This window comes from Charadrius vociferus, unplaced genomic scaffold (genome assembly GCF_000708025.1).
Source record: "Charadrius vociferus isolate BGI_N301 unplaced genomic scaffold, ASM70802v2 scaffold2185, whole genome shotgun sequence".
NCBI lineage: Eukaryota > Metazoa > Chordata > Aves > Charadriiformes > Charadriidae > Charadrius > Charadrius vociferus.
The window spans coordinates 58,744-76,858 of NW_009648634.1; the positions used below are offsets into that span (position 1 = coordinate 58,744).

General features: G+C 45.3%; 1 protein-coding gene across 2 annotated transcripts in view; it reads right to left on the reverse strand.

Moving 5' to 3' along the window:
* Positions 1-3,688: 3,688 nt before the first annotated feature.
* The window catches only part of ABL1 (ABL proto-oncogene 1, non-receptor tyrosine kinase), a 31,529-nt gene continuing 17,102 nt past the window's right edge, over positions 3,689-18,115 (reverse strand). For both annotated transcript variants that reach the window (XM_009886223.1, XM_009886224.1), the window contains exons 5-11: positions 14,148-14,232; positions 13,612-13,789; positions 11,233-11,417; positions 8,974-9,126; positions 8,307-8,396; positions 7,812-7,976; positions 3,689-5,388 (exon numbers count right to left, since the gene is read on the reverse strand). In XM_009886223.1, coding sequence (XP_009884525.1) covers positions 3,689-5,388; positions 7,812-7,976; positions 8,307-8,396; positions 8,974-9,126; positions 11,233-11,417; positions 13,612-13,789; positions 14,148-14,232 — 2,556 coding nt within the window. The remainder of the gene's footprint in view (positions 5,389-7,811; positions 7,977-8,306; positions 8,397-8,973; positions 9,127-11,232; positions 11,418-13,611; positions 13,790-14,147; positions 14,233-18,115) is intronic.

Genomic DNA, 18,115 nt, shown 5'->3' on the forward strand with positions numbered 1-18,115 from the left:
GTGAGTGTAAAACACTGACCACCTTTTACATCTTGTGACAAGCAACTTCTCAACAAAAGGCAGGATGACATTAAAGGAAAACTTAAAAGAGTGAACATTGTAATTTCAAAGACACGAAAACCAAAACAAAAAACACAAACATAGCTATTTTTCCCCCAGAGCACTCTCACTTTCAAGCTCAATAGCCTTGAAAATTGGAGCAATCAAACTGTTAAATGCATCGATCTGTTAAATCAACTCCTACTGTACTCAGCTAAATTTAGCCTTTAATCCCCTCTCTCTCACTCCCAACACCACAGATCCCAGGTCTTTCCCCAGTCAGGTCAACCAGCCTCTGCCTTCCCACGACACCCCGGACCGGTCCCTAAGCGAGCAGGGACGGAGATGACCGGGAGCGATTGTGTTTAGGGGCAGGTTAAGCTTCTCCGTATATTCATTCCCTCAACCCACAGCTATTCACCGTACGCAAACCTTTATGCTAGAGATGTACATGAAGAGCAGCCTGGACGTTGATTTTTGCCAAGGGTCGCCCTCACAAAACAACCAGAAACCCTTTGTAGCTTTACGTGCACATTCACCGGACACCAACACCACTCTGCTGAAAAGCAGCCCGAGCCTTGCCAAGTGCAGGCCATTAATTACATTTATACTCGCCAACAGCATCCTCCCCTCTCCCCTTCTCATCTTCTTCACGCTCATTTAGAAGCAGCCCGATGTGATCGCTGTCACAGCAAGACAAGGTTTCTGATGAGCCTTGTTCCCACGGCCCACGAGCGAGCTGCTCCCCGTGCCAGGACTGACAGGTTTCACCAGGGACTTGTCAAGGGGATTAGAAATTGGAGGAATTGGGTTATAACCCCAAAACATCACCGAGCAACGGCGCGGCCTCGGGCACACCACTCGCTTTCAGCTGCCCTTGTTTCCTTCTCATCCTTTTCTATTCTTCAGCATCTTCATTAATCAAGGCGGTGTCTCATTTTGGAGGCAGCTTACTACCTGGATACGTCCCTCCCTCAAGATTTGCTGGAAAGGCTGAAGGTAGTCTGAAAACAGAAAATAAGGATGGATATTTGGAAACAACCTTATTTCCAATTTTCAGACAGAAAACCTGTGAAGCGAGCACCGCGGCCGTACGGCGTGCCAGCGTCTCGAGGGAGACGAATGGGAAGCTCTTCGCTTCGGGTCCGCGCTCAGAGCATCACGCCCAGCGCGCCTCAGCCAGTGCACAACGAAGAAATGAGGGAGGGAGCAGCCAGAACCATCCGAGGAGAGAAACTCTCAGGGCTTTTCATAGCAGAGGAGGAAGAAAAAACAACAGCAGCTGAATTACAGAATACGAACAAATTAACAGGAAGAAAAGTTTGAAGTCAAATCTCTGATTTAAATCTCATCGAAGACAACAGCAAAGTCTTCTCTTCAAAAGGGGTGATGACACAGTCTTTATTCTGTGCATCCGTTTTCTCTCCTGGCTTTTCAGAGCTAGATCAAAAGGACGGGGAAAGGGTGCCGCTGCCTGGCTCTGCCCAGCCCGCTGTGCCGAAGGGCGCCGGTGAACCACCCAAACAGGGAACCCCTCTTTTCGGATGCGGAGTCTAAGGGGGAGGTAACTGGGCTTAAGAAGCCCTGCTAACAGACAAACACGAGTTTTCCTCAACATTGATTTATTTTTAAATATACTACGCAAGAGAGACTGGAATAAAAAATAAATCAAAAAAATGAAAAACAGAGAAAGAGAGGAGGAAGAATCGAAAGTCGTGCACAGAAACAATCTGTACTGGACCAAATTAAAGGGGAAACAACCCCCTTAAGTATCACAGAGATGAAGGACAGAGCTATTTACACACTGTAAAAAAGACAAGTCTACAAAAGTGTGTAATAACGAGATACAAATGTATAATATAGTGGCACAATATGTTATCAAAGTGAAAACAGTACCTCCAGGAAAGAGACAGTCCAAGGGTTGGTTTGTTGGGTTTTTTTTTTTTCCTTACATTTTTAAAGGCAGCCTGTGGCAGAAGTGTGTATTTCCTTTCAAACATTTGTCATGTGTTAAGTCACGGCTGTTTGTGAGGGCGAGAAGTGGCGTGAACACACATGAGTGAACTACTAGAAATCATATACAAAAGAAACAGTTCCAAAGAGAACAGAATAAAATACAATTGAAGGCAATTAGTATTTAAGATACACAAGAGGGGTCACGAGTTACAGGGGAACAGGACATGGAAAATGCCTTTTTTCTCTTGTTTGGAACTGTTAAAAGGAGTTAAATTGCACTGTTAATAGCCCTAAACCTTGTTCTTTCACTATTGTCACAAGTCACAGTTAGTTCCCAGTCATGTTGCATTAATGGCAAGGTCACAGGACCTCGGAAAGGAAGCCCAGGAGTCCTGCTGTCAGCGTTTTGTGGTACTCTCCTCGGGAGATGCACCCAAGAGAAGTGTCTGCAGTCTTCACAGATCCTTGTTTAATGCTGGATGGAACCACACCGGCATGAAGGTAGTGACGGTTTTAACCCCAAAGTACTGGCATCTGAGCTTTTTCATGGGGAGATAGCACTGGCACGGAAAAGGAGGCACCGCAGCCCCTCAAAGCACGGGAGGGCAGAAGCCGGCTCCCATCTCTGCTCATAGAACAAAAAGCTGGAAATCCAACTAGAGAAAGAGCGGCTCTCACCCATCCGCCATGTGCGAGCTCATCTGAAACAACTGCTGGAGGCACAGGGGTACCTCTGAACTCATCCTAAGCTATCTCCCCCTGCGCAGCCCTCCTGTCTTTCAGGGAGCGATGCCTTGCTCAGCACCAGCCTACCGCTCCCTGACCTCTGCAACCCTCCACCCCAAACGCCAGCCCGATTAATGTCAGACATCACAAGAGTGCGACAGCACGTCCTTCTTCAGACCTTCTCCAGTCCTTTATCGCTACCAAGGGAGATCTGCGAACGGGCTCCTGTGCCACTACATTAGCGGGTGCCATCTGCAACATTTTGAACCCAAGCACTTCATTTGGGCTCAACAACATTAAGAAATTACTAAAAAACACAGAAACGAGGGACAGCAGGTAGAATCATAGGAAGAATTTGGGCAAACATCATTTGTAGCATTCTGTCATTAAAAAACCCCTTACACTAACAATTTTTCCCCCTTCCCTCCCAAGCGCCAAATCTGTTGCAGTAATGTCAGGTAAATGTCAGACTCAGGCCAGAGACACGTGCTGCAACTCTCCCAAGAAACGCAGTGGGTATATTGCTATTCAAACACTCATCCTTGTGTAGAGTGGGGCAGGGGCAGGGGCCGAAAATGCAGTAGAAAGTCCTCCTGAGGAGGATGGCATCTCAGTGTCCATCAGTCTGGCTTCAGTCTTAATGGTCTGTCCAGAACAATAAAATATTAATAAAAAGGCATGGTGTGACATCAGCATTTAGACTTGTAGTCCACAAGGCAAGAACTCCACAGATAAGACGATTACAAGTATATGAAACACAGGGAATCTGAGTTAAGAGGGTGGAAAGTGCCTCTTGAACACAGCCCTGCCCTTTGGAGCTGGGGCATCCGTTCCCGGTCTGTGTCTTTTGCACAGCCCTAACCTGAACGCCCCGGTCCTTTGTCAGTCCACACACGCTACTCTCTCCACAGCTGGCTTTGGCCCATTGTGATTTTTTTTATTATTATTATTTTTAACCTGGCTTCTGCTACCTCTGAACAATGTCGCTGATTTCTTTCACTGAACTGAGAAGTTTGCTAAAGTCCTGGGTGGCTGCAGGACCGCTGCCAGCTGTTGCTGGGCAGATCTGAAGCTCCCGTAGGTTATTCTCCAGCTTATTGATGGCTTCCCGAAAGGCAAATTTATTCCTCATCTGCTGAATGGAGTCCACATAGCTCACACAGAAGGTGTAGAGGTTCTTGCCAGCCTCCAAGACAGCACTGTGGCTTGCCATTTGTTCAGAGTTCTTGCTGATAGCGATTCGTAGAGCCTCAGTGCTTTCCAACACCACCCCCTTAGTGATGGTGCCACTGGCAATCCTTTCTGGGGGCTGCCGGGTCTTCCGCAGTGAGACCCTGGTGGAGATGAGAGGGATGAAGGCTGTAGACGATGGCTGGTCCCCGCCTGGGGCAGAGGGTACAGATGAAGAAGAGGCAGCTGGGGTTGCTGTGCTCAGCAGCAGCTTTGTAGAGGACTGTGGCTTTGGTACAGAGGGGATCCCCAGCTTTTTCACACCTTCCCCTGACTGGTTTGGCTTGACAGCATCACTGCTTGCAGCCTCTCCAACCTGAGTCAACTGTTTGGATTTCGGCCCAGACACCACATCTGCTGCTGCTTCATGGCTGGGACTGTGAGAAACCTTCCCAGGCTTGCCAACGGAGGATGAAGAGAGCGGAAGCGGAGGGGCCGGTTTCAGCTTCGCTAACTTCCCTTTGTCCTTCCCTGCCGACTCCGAGGTCTGCTTGAGCCTCCTCAGTCGTGGCTCCTCGGAGGAAGCCTTGCTGGCACCCACGAACCCAGCAGGGTTGGGTTTGGCAGCAGAACCTTGGTCCATCGTCACAGTGGCACCTAAGGCACTGGATTTGACTCCATCATCCTTGTGGAGCATGCTGGAGGAAGGAGGGGCAGCAGGTTGCCTACGGCCAAGTTTTGGCGTCAGAGTGGGAGGGCTGGAGCCAGGGCTCGACTCTGCGTCTTTGAACACATCGTCAGTGGTCTCTTCATTTTTCTTAAGCAGTCGTGGAGGAGGGGTCACCGTTCCCCTGACAGCAATGTCAGTCTTGGCCTCGTTCGCTCGCTTCCGAGGCAGCGCTGGCTTTTCACTTTTGTGTCCCCCAAAAGTAGAGGAATCAAACTGGCGTCCCGTGGACTGCAAATCCCGAGGCAGAGTCACGGATTTCCACTCCGTGTCCTTTGCTCCATGGGGCACACAGGAGGCTGAGCAGGACCTTAAGAAACGCTTGCTGGAGTTGGAACTACTCTCCTCTTCACCAGCCACCCCTCGACTGCTGCTCATCGTGCTGGACTTCTTCCGTAGGTGGGGAGATAAAAATCCAGAGTTCCCAGCGACAACCCCATTGGTGACACCGGCCCCGTTGCTTGGGCTCTGAAACTTGGAGGGGTCAGCTGCATCTGCAGGGGGTGCAATGAAAGCTCCGTTGCCACCATCCCTGCACTCCTCCTCCCCACCCGCCCTGCGGTCCGAGTGGCCATCCATCTCTCTGAAGGAACTGCTCCGTTTCGGAGGGGTAGGGGCAGTCTTCTTCTTCTTCTTGATAAGGGCACTGAAGAGGTTGTGCTTTTTGTCTTTCGGAAGCAGCCTTTCATCTTCATTCAAACTGCTCTCCAGGGCCACCCTCTCCTTCCGTGGGAGCAAAGGAGAAATAGCCGGTTCATGATCCAGAGGGTCTGCAAGGGAAAGAAAAGAGTTAACTGAGCGTTGCTTCAATAGCCAGAGTAACCGGTTTTCTTCGAGGATCAAACCACCCCTGCACCTCCAAAAGGTGCAGGTTCTGTAAAGAGAGACCACTTCAGACCAGAAACAAAGCAAGTACAGCCACGCTCCAGCCTGGCCTGAACGTGGTTCCTATTCCCGCACACATTCGTTTCTGAGGTGGCCTCTCCAGGACTCGGCTGCCAAACTATTTCCCCCGTAGGCTTCCGATTTAAACAGCGACATACAAACACAAAATGTTTATGTTCAGATTCCTGCCCTCACATCCGGTGACTTGTCTAAACTTCACACTGTGAAGAAGATAAATATTAAGAGGCCTTTGCTTTAGTCCCTGAGCTGTTGCTGTCTGTTGAATAGCTGACCCTCTGAATTAATAAGACATCTCTGTAACCCGTCTCCATCCCCAGTCTCCTTGTTCGTTTAGATTCTGATACTCCTAACCTCCTTTCCTGATGTCATCCTTTGTGGGGAACGGAAATAACTTTTTCACAAGCAGAAATCAAGATGCCCTTTGACAGCTGAACACTTCAGGCCGTACCACCGCGAAGATGGCCAGCTTTGTACAATAATGGAGGAAAGTGGTAGTAACAGCCTCCTTCAGCAGCAATGCCCCAGAAGGAAATGACGGGGTAACCCTTTCTCCACTTACAAGAGGTATTTAAAAACGAATAGTGGTTTATAATAAATTCATACAGAGTCCTGAATGTCTCTGTATTTGACTGACGGGGGGGCCAGGCACTCAGATAGCATTGTAATCCAAAGGAGGAATGCCTTCAGGGCAGCATATACATTTACAGCTCGACTAGGCAGTAGGAAGGGAGATGAAGCAAAGTCATAAGGGAAAAGGAAGATGCTTCTTAGTCACGTATTGGTGATCATCACGCTATGGGTAGGATTTTGGTCCAGGAAGGGATTTTGGTTGAGGAGTAAGAATTTGAAGAAAAATAGTTGTGTACTCTGAGAAGACAGCAGGCTTCCACAGGACGACGTGCAGTTAAACCATTCCCACACAACGACTTATGGAGACCTGGACAACCAGAAGAGCTCTCACAGCACTTCGGGAAGCCATGGCTTTACTGTGTCTAGACACAGTGGAGCTGTGGAGATCCAGAGAAAACTAGCAGCTTGCACTGAGGATCAGCTTCCAGCTGCTGGACTGGCTATGGAAACACAGACAATTGAAAGGGAAACTGCAATAAAACTTTAACGTGAAATACTTTCTTTCACAATAAAGAGTGAAATGATTCCCAGCATAATGTTAAAATCATATTATTCCTGCTGCACTTGAATCTCTCAAAGCCCTTAAGTATTTAAATGAAGTTATTTTACTCCAAAGCTTGTAATGCTAGGCAATTATATTTCCTATATATGGTAAATAACCTTTCTTTCTAAGCCACTGATACTTCCTTTTTCCAACATTTCACATCCCTTCTTTTTTCCCCCTCTTTGTTTAGATGTACATCTGCTTCTGAAACATGGACTACTAGGTGAATTTGACATCACCCAAAAAAGGTCAGTCACATGAATGGATAGAGGAGGCAGCCTCAACAGGAGCTGGAAAAAAATACTGTATTTTGTTTTACCTTATTATTTTTCAAATGAGCTAGACACAAATCTACTGTAAACATTCAGCATTTTACACTGCTTTTATTACCTCAGAATGGAAGGTAAGTTCTTGAAGAAACTGATTGAAAGAGAGTTTAATTTCATGGAAGATTCTGTAAATACCTCTTTGTCCCTTGCTGAAATTATATTTGGTACCTGCCAAGAGTAATACTCTTCAGTGCTCCAAGCACAAATCTGGTAGGATGGAACAGTGAAGAAACCTCCCTGGTGGGGCTTGCTATACCCAAGCAATCGTCCCGCTTTAAATTATGCAGCGTGGTAGTGTAAAGTGGCTTGAACACAGCAGATTACCCGGCACTCAGATGCAGTGGCAGATCCCACTGACAACTCCTACCAGGAAATGGGAAGAGGATATGATCAGAGCGCTCCGTGCTCAGGCTCTGGTCTATAGGGAGCTGCAGGCAACAGCCGTTAAGTTAAAAGTACTCCTAGGGCTTCTCTAAGCAACGGCAGGTATAGCGCAAATCCCTCACCCAGTTAAGGATTCACACTCCCAGCTGCTCTGTGTGTGTGTGTCTGCGTCTGTGTCTGGTCCCACGATTAACAACCTACCGTTGCAAAAAATAATAAAAGGAGTTCTGAACCCAGGAAAGCAAACTCAGCAGCCTGTCACCCAGAAACACAATACTGGTACAGAAAGATGGCACTTGTTATTAGACACAGCTTTTCCTACGTGAAGACCTGGAGCTGGACATGCATTTTGTTTTCCTCTGTATTTCCTGAAGGAATAATGACTTTAATTAAAACCTACCACATTCCCCCAGGCCTCGAGCATGTGCAGTCTCCAAGCCCTCGTTGGCATCCTTGCTTTCAGCAGCTCTCCTCGATGTTCGTGTTTTGGTTGGTAACTCTGGGGCCTGGAGGAAATTGCTCACTACACTCCTCATGCCCTTCTTTCCCAATTCCTTCTCCACCTCTGCAATGCACAGAAGAAAATTACTACAATCAACGGAAGATAAAAACTATTGTGCTGTTCAGAGTTAATAGCACAAAAGAAAAACAAACAACAAAAAGCAGAGGTTCCTTGATGTTGTTCAGCCATTTGGCCCTTTAAAATCAGGTGCAGGCCCATACACAGAAAAAGCCCACATGTAAACACATCTCTGCTTTCTACATCATTTACACCAGTATAGCTTAGGACTGAGTTTCACTGCAAAACAGCCTACGAAAAACATGCAGAGCTAAGGATGGAGTTGGCCCTTTCCCCATCCCTGGAATTGCCACTCCAAGAGGGACCCGGACCTACCATCCGATATGCTGGATTCCTGAAACATGGTTTCAAAGGCCTGATGGATCTCAGCAAAGGAGGGTCTATCGGAAGGGTTCCACTGCCAGCCTGAAAAAACAACACCACTCAAAACTTCCCGCCAGCATTAGACATTCAGTACACTACACCAGGAGGAGCTAGCTACGGCAGTTCCCTTTTTGTAAAATGGGCGAGATAAATTAACGACATGGAACCCTCATCTGAAGGGCGCTGGGTATCTGCAACCACCACCGAGCCAAAGTAACGCTGCAAAAAAATCTATCACACTCTAAGTCACATATCAAAAGCCCACAGTGGAAGAGTAATAGTCAGTCCCTTAAGAAGCCTAATGAAGCTCCTGCTTCATCCTTAGAGCACAAGCTTTTCTTTAAATTGTCAGGAAAAAGGAGACAAAGAAAACATTGAGCTGAACAACAAATCTCTCCCCCAGGCCTATGTGCTCCCAGTAGAGAAGAACGGCTGGTTTCACAGCGTGTTCATCCTCTGGGGAACGCAGTTTTAACCAAGCACTTCTACACAGCACTGCACCTTCACTGGAACCGGCTGGGGGTTTCTCGTGCCTTGCTCTACGTGGCCAGATCCTGGCGCTTCTACTGCACCTCTGCAGAGCTAAAAAGCAGCATTCGCAGGGCTGAGGAACACTTACATGCTCTCATGAGCTCATAAACTTTCTCAGGACAGCCTTCGGGGCGCTCCATACGGTAGTCTTTCTCCAACAGCTCATAGACTTGAGACAGGTCAATCCCAGGGTAAGGGGACATGCCGTAGGTCGCAATTTCCCACAGCAGAACGCCAAAGGCTGCAGTGGAAGGGGGAAAAAAAAAAGAAAAAAAAAGAAAAAAATCAATAAGCTTTGTTTTCATTTTAAATGTGAGAGGATGTTTGGTGGGAGTAGTCGCTAAACAGTGCTGCACACTTAAACCAGCTCCGGGTGGCTCAGATCCCATGCTCAGCAGCAGCTTAAATGTTAAAGAAGCGTAACAAGCCTCTTCGTCAGCACAGACAAGTCTCCTGCGATATGACAGGGTAGAATTAGACTAATTTTCAATGTATCAGTTGTCTCAAACCTGAACGCCTTGAGATCCTTCAAGTCCTATTAAAGGCACAATTAAGAGACTTCACAGTGGATTAGCTGAAACCATTTCACTGCTGCACTGCAGTCTCTCCCTCAATTTGACAGCTCCTCTCATCTGCAACCTCTCCCCAGGGGACTCACACATTTTAATAGCTCAGTGGTTTTGGGGTGCCCTTGCTTAGCTGCAGCGTGGGCTAGAGACCTGGGAGCAGCGAGAGGAAAGTTGCAGCAGTTGCTACCAACAAGACAGGGTGAGGGTGAGACATTTGGTCACAGGGAAAGCCGAACAGGAAAAGAGAGAGCACAAAAAAGGTCTTGAAAAAGGCGAGGCATTCAAGTCCCAGAAGTCGGTGGGATGCAGGTCAGCACCAGGGTCAGGCAGCTAACCCAGGAGTCGGGCACACAAAATAGACTCAACACCAGTTCAACAACCTGCATGTAATTACTTCAGTCACCCTATTCTGTTCTTAACCTGAAGAGAAAGCGATTACAATTCTGCATAAGTAAGGAAATCACATCACATTACATGGTAACAACACCAAGGGCAATTTACATTAGACATTTCTGTGCACAATTTTCTTTGATTGCTGTCTTGAGGCAGCGAGGTGAAAGAGTCTAAACTCCGGCGTGCCCAGCAGCAGCCATGGCCTCCGGGGATGGCCGGTTTGCTCTAATCACATCCCAAAGGCCACCGCCTCGACTCTCACTACACAAGGTTACGCTAACCCTAATTAAAGATACCAAACACTCCTTTTGGATCTTTCTTCCCTGAGTACTCTACTATTTAAATGCAACAGGGATCCTGCAGCCACCACAGCAATACAGCAGCATCCTTGAGACTGCGGCAGATACCTAACGGCAGCCAACACCACCACGTGCAAGTCCAAAGCGGAAGAAACACCTTGGATCAACTCCTTGGGAGGCTGTTTTGGGTTTTTCTCCCCATCTATTGAACATTTTGCATCAGCCATCCACCTAAAAGTTTCTTCAAAAGAAAGCGTTTCTCTGCACAGTTTCCCCAGAACTCCAGAAAACTTCATTGCTGCTTCACTACTATCGTTTTTTTTATATATAGAAGATGCTCCGGATAACATTTTCCAAGTGCCTTTGGGACCACATCCCATAAACTTATATCTCATGTCACTGGGCACTTTTGAGAATTTGACCAACAGCTACGGCAGAGATATAAAACCCAAAGAAAGGCTGATAAAAAGTACAATGAGATTTTCTGCGGTCAGATTTGATAGAATGTAGCTCCATTTAGCTAAGCCTACTCTTATCACTAGCACCTCAGGGCTCTTCAATAACCATTTGTCATCAAATTTTCTCTCTGTTTCTCCTCATCTCATTCCAAAGATTATTCTTTTAAAATGCAGAAAGACGAGCTTCGAGCTATCACTAGACAGATACACACATAATTATTTTTTTTTTTACATAAAATGAACCAGATTCTCACTTTCCTTCTTGAAGCAGTTAGAAAGTTCCTGGCTATATAACAATATATCGCTTCACAGTCCTGTGCCAGAACTCTATCAGGGCAGTAGTATAGGTGCCCTCCAGCCCCATTTCGTACATTTCTATAAGCACTACAGTATCCTTTATTTTCATACTTGCCAACGATTCAAACATATAAAGTCAGGTTGGCATCCCCAGTGCTCCACTCAAAGTCTGACTTTGAGAGATTAGTTCCTGCATTCTGACAAGCTCGTAGAACAATATGGCTCAGACCAGGGGATGCGCTCCCTCCTGAAACCTTTCACAATGTCCTCATTTCACAGCCCTGAAAAAGAAGACTATAATCTGCATTAATTCATACATGCAAATTCTTACCCCAGACGTCAGATTTAATGGAGAACTTGTTGTAGGCCAGGCTTTCTGGTGCGGTCCACTTGATGGGGAATTTTGCTCCGGCGTGGGCAGTGTACGTGTCACCTGTCATCAGCCTGCTCAGGCCAAAGTCTGCCACCTTCACCAAGTGGTTCTCCCCTACAAGGCAGTTTCTGGCAGCAAGGTCCCTAAAAACAAGAACAAAAACAGGCAATGAGGAGTCTTTACCATCTCACTGTTAGCCAACAGCAAGGAAACCTGCAGATCCCAAAGAAACCTGGGCCTGCACGTGATTATTTTGATCAGAGCATCACACGGAAATTATGTAGTTATACGCAGCATACATGTAAGAGGGAAAGTGATTTTCCATTCCGGCTTTGTAAGACTGTCATCCAAACTTTTTTCTTTTTTTTTTTTTAACTTGAAGTGAAAGCTTCAAGAAGCCCCCTCACTTTCAATAAAAGCTGCCACCCTCAGGATAAAAATAATTTAAAGAAATGTCAGTGCTCGAGTTATCAATAGCTGAGCATGAGCACCGAATAAACGAAGCCTCAATGCCTCACTTCTTGCCCACCTCTCTCACACTTCACTCACCCCAGCCAACACCAGTCGCTCTCCAGAACTGCTTTTCCAGTCCTCGCTCAAGCACCAGGTTTAGCTCCCAGCTATGCTCTTCTTCCTCCCAAGCGTACCACATTTGACAATACAACTTTTTCATATCATGTTTTGGCCTTATCAAAACTGTTGTAGTCTCTGCCATCGGTACTTATATTTTGTAAAGGACTGGGCAATAAGCACATTAAGCTTTTCCTCCGCATTTTTCGCCTGCCTCCACCTTGGCAGGTCAGAGATGTGCATGCTGCGTTTGCTACTTCCCTGGCTCATGCGTGCTGTTAGCACCCTCGGAAATGCTTCATGAGTATAAAAATTGTAAAGTAAAAAAGTACGGTTCTCCTAATACTAGGTTTCGTTAAAAACACTTTTCCAGATTATGTCACGTTGAACCAAAAATTGGTTCTACCAGAAAGCTCGAGTGAGATCTTTAGATATGAGCAGACACTGCTGTTTCTTTTGCTTGTTCTGCTCAATCAGAATAAATTAAAAAAAAAAGTACATCTTACTAGATGCCCATTCAATTTTCGCAGTGTTTTTGAATATACCTTCTTATCAATGCTGATTACTACAATGTGTGTCTAAATAAAAGCTCCTCTTCATAATCAAATTCCTCCTCCTTCCTGATTCATTAAATGAGGTCACAGCCCAGCATTTGAATCCATGGAAGTGAATTGTGACAACACTCTTAAAATAATTGGGTAGGTGGGTATGGGGGTGGCTGATAAGGAAAAACTCTACTATTTATTTTAGATAAATGGGTCATCAGAAATAAGAGGAAATTAAATGAACGGGAGAGCAGACAAATGGGATTCACACAAAGCAGTTTTTAAAGTTCACTTCCTACAGGCTGAAGGGATGAAAATACTTTCAACAGAGCAAATCAAAGGCTGGAAATTTTAATTTGCAGCATCATCGTTCACTCTATTGACTGACAGAAGCATTTAAACAGGCCTTTCAGGCAGGAAAGGCAATGCATGACTTAGAGGAGCACCTAGAACTTTACACACGATCTTCATATTTGTCTCTATGAAAAAACATGTGCTAATTTCATATTCCAGTTAATTGGGCAGGAAAGGTCACGCCGTGGCACAGAGAACATCTTGTATAAAGCTCAGCAACTCTCAAACCTTCGCGCAGGATGTGTCATTATATTGCTAGGAGGCCATTTCTACAGATGAAGAACGCAAAGCTCTAGCCATAATTGCAGCACACTTAAAGGTCAGAGCCTCTGAGACTTTTAAGACTGCAGAGATGCTTATTAAAGTGAATACGCAACCTGGACAATAGTGGGAAACAATGCCTACAGAGGATGGAAGAAAAAAGTGAAGCAAACAAGAAAGAACATGGGATAAGAAGGCACTAAGAGGGTGGCTTTGCTGTGAGCACCTGCACGCATCCAGCAACATCGACTGCAGCAGTTTTTAAGGGCTGTTAGAACCAAGGAAGAGCAGTAGCTTATCCGGTCCATTAAGAACCCGTTGCTTTGGGAAGCATTTACATTTAAGGCCCTTGTCCAAAACATAAAAGTACTGAGATGTGTTTCACCTGCATCTACTTCAAAGGTACGAGAAAAACCCTGAGAGAAAAACAATTAGGAGACCGTCCTATAGACAGGTTAATGTACTGTATCAGAATATAACGCACTGGTGTGTTAAATACAGGACACCAACTGCATCTGAAGTCAATGCCGCGATAATCTGAAAGGCAGGAAAATAAATCAAGGGGTATTTTGTCCTCGAGATTCGAGGTGCTCATTGTCCTTCCTACCTGTGAATGAAGTTTTTCTTCTCCAGGTACTCCATGGCTGAGGAGATCTGAGTTGCCATGTACAGTAGCACCACAGCATTCACCTCCTGCCGGTTACACTCGCGCAGATAATCCAACAGATTCCCATACGTCATGAACTCCGTAATGATGTAGAAAGGAGGTTCCCGTGTGCACACCCCTAGGGACCAACATAAAGTTTACAGTGAATGTTTGAGAATATCAGTGAATCATCAGGTTTTGTCCTCTAGGGCAATTTCTACTTCTAGAAGGCAGAAATAAGGGGCTCACACAAGAATGAGTTCTGCTTGGAATTGGTTAATAGAGGGTTTTAATTTCATGCTTCAGGCTCTGGCAACTTAAACATTAGGGAGACGAGATCATTAAAAATCATGTATTAGTGGTACAAATTGTGAATTTTGCCAGACAATAAGTGTATTTAAAGCCTCGGTATGGTAAGCAGCTTATCTGCTCCTTAACATCCATATCACTGCACAAGGGTTTAGTTCAAATCCCTCTGCTTGGTATTTATCGCTTACCTAATAATTGCACCAAGTTCGGATGCTTGATCTCCTTCATTACTGCAGCTTCTTTCAAGAACTCCTCCACCTCCATGGTATCCTCCTGCAGAACAATGGTAAAGCTTTGGCACGGACAGCACGCACAAAGCAGGAACAGATTTTTGCGTGAGGACACAAAAAGAACTGAAAACTGACAACATAAGCCACAGTTCTTTCAAGGTAATTTTTCCCTCTAGCCACATCACAATGCCAGGGAGTTAGGAACGTTGGGTTTTCTGTAGGATCTTTAAAAAATATATTTTTATCATTCTTATTCTAATGGAGCTTTTTGGGGCAAGGAAATCCATATCCCTTTTGTGAAGGGCCTCTCACAGGATCACTCAGGAGTTGAAACGGAAAAATGTGCTTGTTCCTAACAGGAAAAAAGATAACAAGAAATAAAAAGTACAGAAAAGAAAAGAACCAAGAATGAACACAAAAGGAAGGATACGCCACAATCAAATGCTTGAGAAGCTGCTGAAATGCGGGCCCACAGTTTAACTGGGTAGGAGCAAGAAATCCTCCCTTTCGATGGGAGGCCATGGCCGACGGCAGCCACTCCATCACCGAAAGCCCGAGGTTTCACAGATTTTGTTTCTGGCATTTAGAGCCTGACCCATGACGTAACCGTTCTGGGCAGATGTGTCACTACCTATTTGTTGAACGCCATAAAGTTGCTTGGCACAACACAAAACCGAGGAAGATACAATCTTGCTCAAAAGACATATTTTCTGAAGCAAACACGCCCCAAATGGCCGGAAGGTCATTTCAAAGTGGTGCAAAAATACAGATCTATTCCTAAAGCAATGTTTCTTTCTATATCCATATTTTTTTTTCATTGGTGGATTAATGTTGACAGGCTACATGGACGAAGTGTTTTAAGGAAGGATTGGAAAGGATTTACTGCTGCTGGTGAGAATGATAACAGTGGGCTGCGGCTGTAAGATCCAGCCAGCTCTCTGCTTTGCAGCTAGGAGCGAGAACCTTTTTCAAACAGTTTCATTCAATCATTTACTATTCGTTGCCAATTAGCCTGACTGGCAGCTGTGATTTGCTGAACACACTCTGTCAAAACTAATAGCCCAAAGGTCCTTGTGAGCAGAACCTTAAACTGTTTTCTTTGGCAAAGGAAACTGGGTTAATAATCCAGGTTGCAAAATTACCCTAAATACACATAGGCATGCTATACAAACTCTGAAAGGTTGCTCCTCTGCATAGCTGTTTCACTGTTTTAAATCTCTTACCTCTCAGTGACAAAATTAATAGGAAGGACACATACAGAGAACTACTGTAACACCGATTTCTCTGAAAATCTGATCTCATGCAAAGGACTAAGCTTACCCAGCTTCCATCTTCCACTGTCAAAACCACGGAAGAAATAAACCAGTTCTGGCTACACAGTATTTTCCTAGCAGAGCACAGGACCATGCCATGGAATTAAGGGACACCAGGGTTACGTGTTGCTAATTTAAAACGCAGGCTTCACTGCTGGGGAAAAACAAAAAAAAAACCAAAAAAAAAAAAAAGAAGAGGCAGTCCTAATGGATGTAGGCTGAAGGTGTGCAGTAAGAAATGTGCTGAGATGACCAGCTCACAACAGTTCAGCCATTAAGTGGCCCTCACGGGGACCAAGCTTTGGCCACAGTCACAGCACGCTGCATTCGGACCAACGACACACAGGTCACAAAGCTCCGCTCCCAGTTACTGCAGCCACTTATGCTCCTGCAGCCTACCTTATGCTCCTCTCCATCAGGTGGAAAAAAAAACAAATTCAGAGCGTGTCGCATTATGATAACAGACCCTTAAAAATACTGATGCGTCCTGTGCAACTTGCTGAGCTTCCAATGATATATTGTAACGGGAAAATCTAAGCACCAAAACATTGTCTAGCACTTCCCAGTTAAACGCACCTGAGGAACAGCGTGTGCTGCTTTGATTGCCGCCTTGCATGATCCAGTGTTCTGCACCAGCTATGAGCTACATTTAGACACTTGATAGAAAACTGAACAACAAATGGTTGTTTGTAAGCATCACTGTTCAAAAAGAAGTTGGAACGATTTTGTTTTTCCTCTTCTAGTTTTCCTTCCCCTTTATCTTTCTTATAGAGATATCTGGAGTAGTCGGGGAAGGAACAAGAAGAGCCATATAAAGTTTTGAAAAATATTCTCTCAAGAGGAAAATAAAGTGAGTCATTTGAACGTTTGTGCAGAAGCTGCGGAGGGCTTGTTTTCCCCAGTAGAACTGGGATATAAATGTGATTTAAAAACGTTTCCCAAAACTTTGAAGAAAGCTATAATCCCACCTGTCAGGCAGTAGACCGATAGATTTAAGGAAGGTGGATTATAAATTTGCTTTTAAGGATGGGTTTAGCGTGCATAATTGCAGGTTGAAGTGTTTCTCAACTCTCTTCTTGGTTATTCTTACATTCCCTAGTGGAACACGCTGCTTCATACTACATTATGAACCACTTTTAGTTGTGTTTCATTAAATATTTATTTGATATATTTGAAACAGCCACGGTCTGTATCAAGGTTTCTTTTTATGCACAAACAGATTTTATGGGATAAGATGCAATTTGCCTTTCTTGATGGGTTTTAAAGAGAAGAGAAGAGAATGAAAGCAACAACTCCAGTTTGGAGCAGAACGAGAGATCTGAAGACGCTGGGTATCCTCACACCGCAACCAGAAGCAGGAAAGGAGATGTTACAGCAATCGATGCTCCTAGAAACAACCGGTCTCTCCTGTTCACGATAACCAGGCATTTTGTTCAACCTGGTCACGTCCCAGCTCCAGCAGCATCGCAACGCTCCGGAGTAAGCCCCGCGGTCCCCAGCGCGCTGGATCCGAGCAGGGATAACACTAGGTGTCACTCGCTCCCTGCGCAAGCAGGCACTTGGACTCTGCTCGGCTGGGGAGCCGCAACAGGAATCTCCAGAGTACAAAAAAGGCCAAAATGAAAATACTTTCTGCAACCATAGCAACCCAGACATACTGAGGTAGCTGCTGCTCAGAGAGTAAGGCAGGAATATTTTCCCCAAATCAAGGAAACGTTCTTCCCCTGACACCAAAGCATCTACTCAGTTCTCTCCACTTCAAAATTTCCATTGCAAAAAACCGAAAAGAAACAAACAAAAAACCCCGTTCTGTTTGTTTCTGCAAGACCAAACCACATCCCCATTGGAGGAGAGAGAACATGGTGTCAAGTTAGCATAAACTCCTATTAAGCAATCAAATGCAACGTGTGTGGATGGTGCCAGAAGATCTCAAGACATTTTTATAAACATAAATGAATTAAGCAATGACCCTATGAACTCACAGAGCATTATTTGCATTTCAAGAGACAAGGAAACCAAGACACAGAAATCGGGGAGCAAAGCCAGAAATAGAACTGATTATCCAGTTCCTCATTAGAGCCGCTTACGAATTTTAATATATTTTAGCTTGGATACACTTTTTCCTTCGCTTGTATCTTTTGATAAGAAGCAGCTGTGAACAATTGCTTAAGACTTCCAGGTACACAGGGAGCTTGTCTTTGGGGAAAGATGCCACATAAGACAGAAAATCAAAACACGCAAAGCTTCCCTGAAGCAAAGCCTTTGAATTTTATGTTGAGTGACTCACAATCCACATTTTTCCTTAATACACCAGCTTGTATTAGTGTGTGCATCTGTGAACAGCTCACCTTTGCCACACCCCGAATGCGAGACATCACGGCACTATTTACTTTTCTGAGGTTTCACCCATTCTAAAGTAAAAATTGCGCTGTTAACAACCTCCTTTGTTTAGATACAAGTGTTTCAGGTATCACATAAAACCATAACAGGATTAAGCTCTTTCAAAAATACTCTATTCCAAGCACACAGCACACAAAGGAAGGGCCGTCGCCGACCCAAACTGTCTAAACTAGGGCTGAGGGCAGGCAGACAGCCCGAACTCGCTTCCTGCTG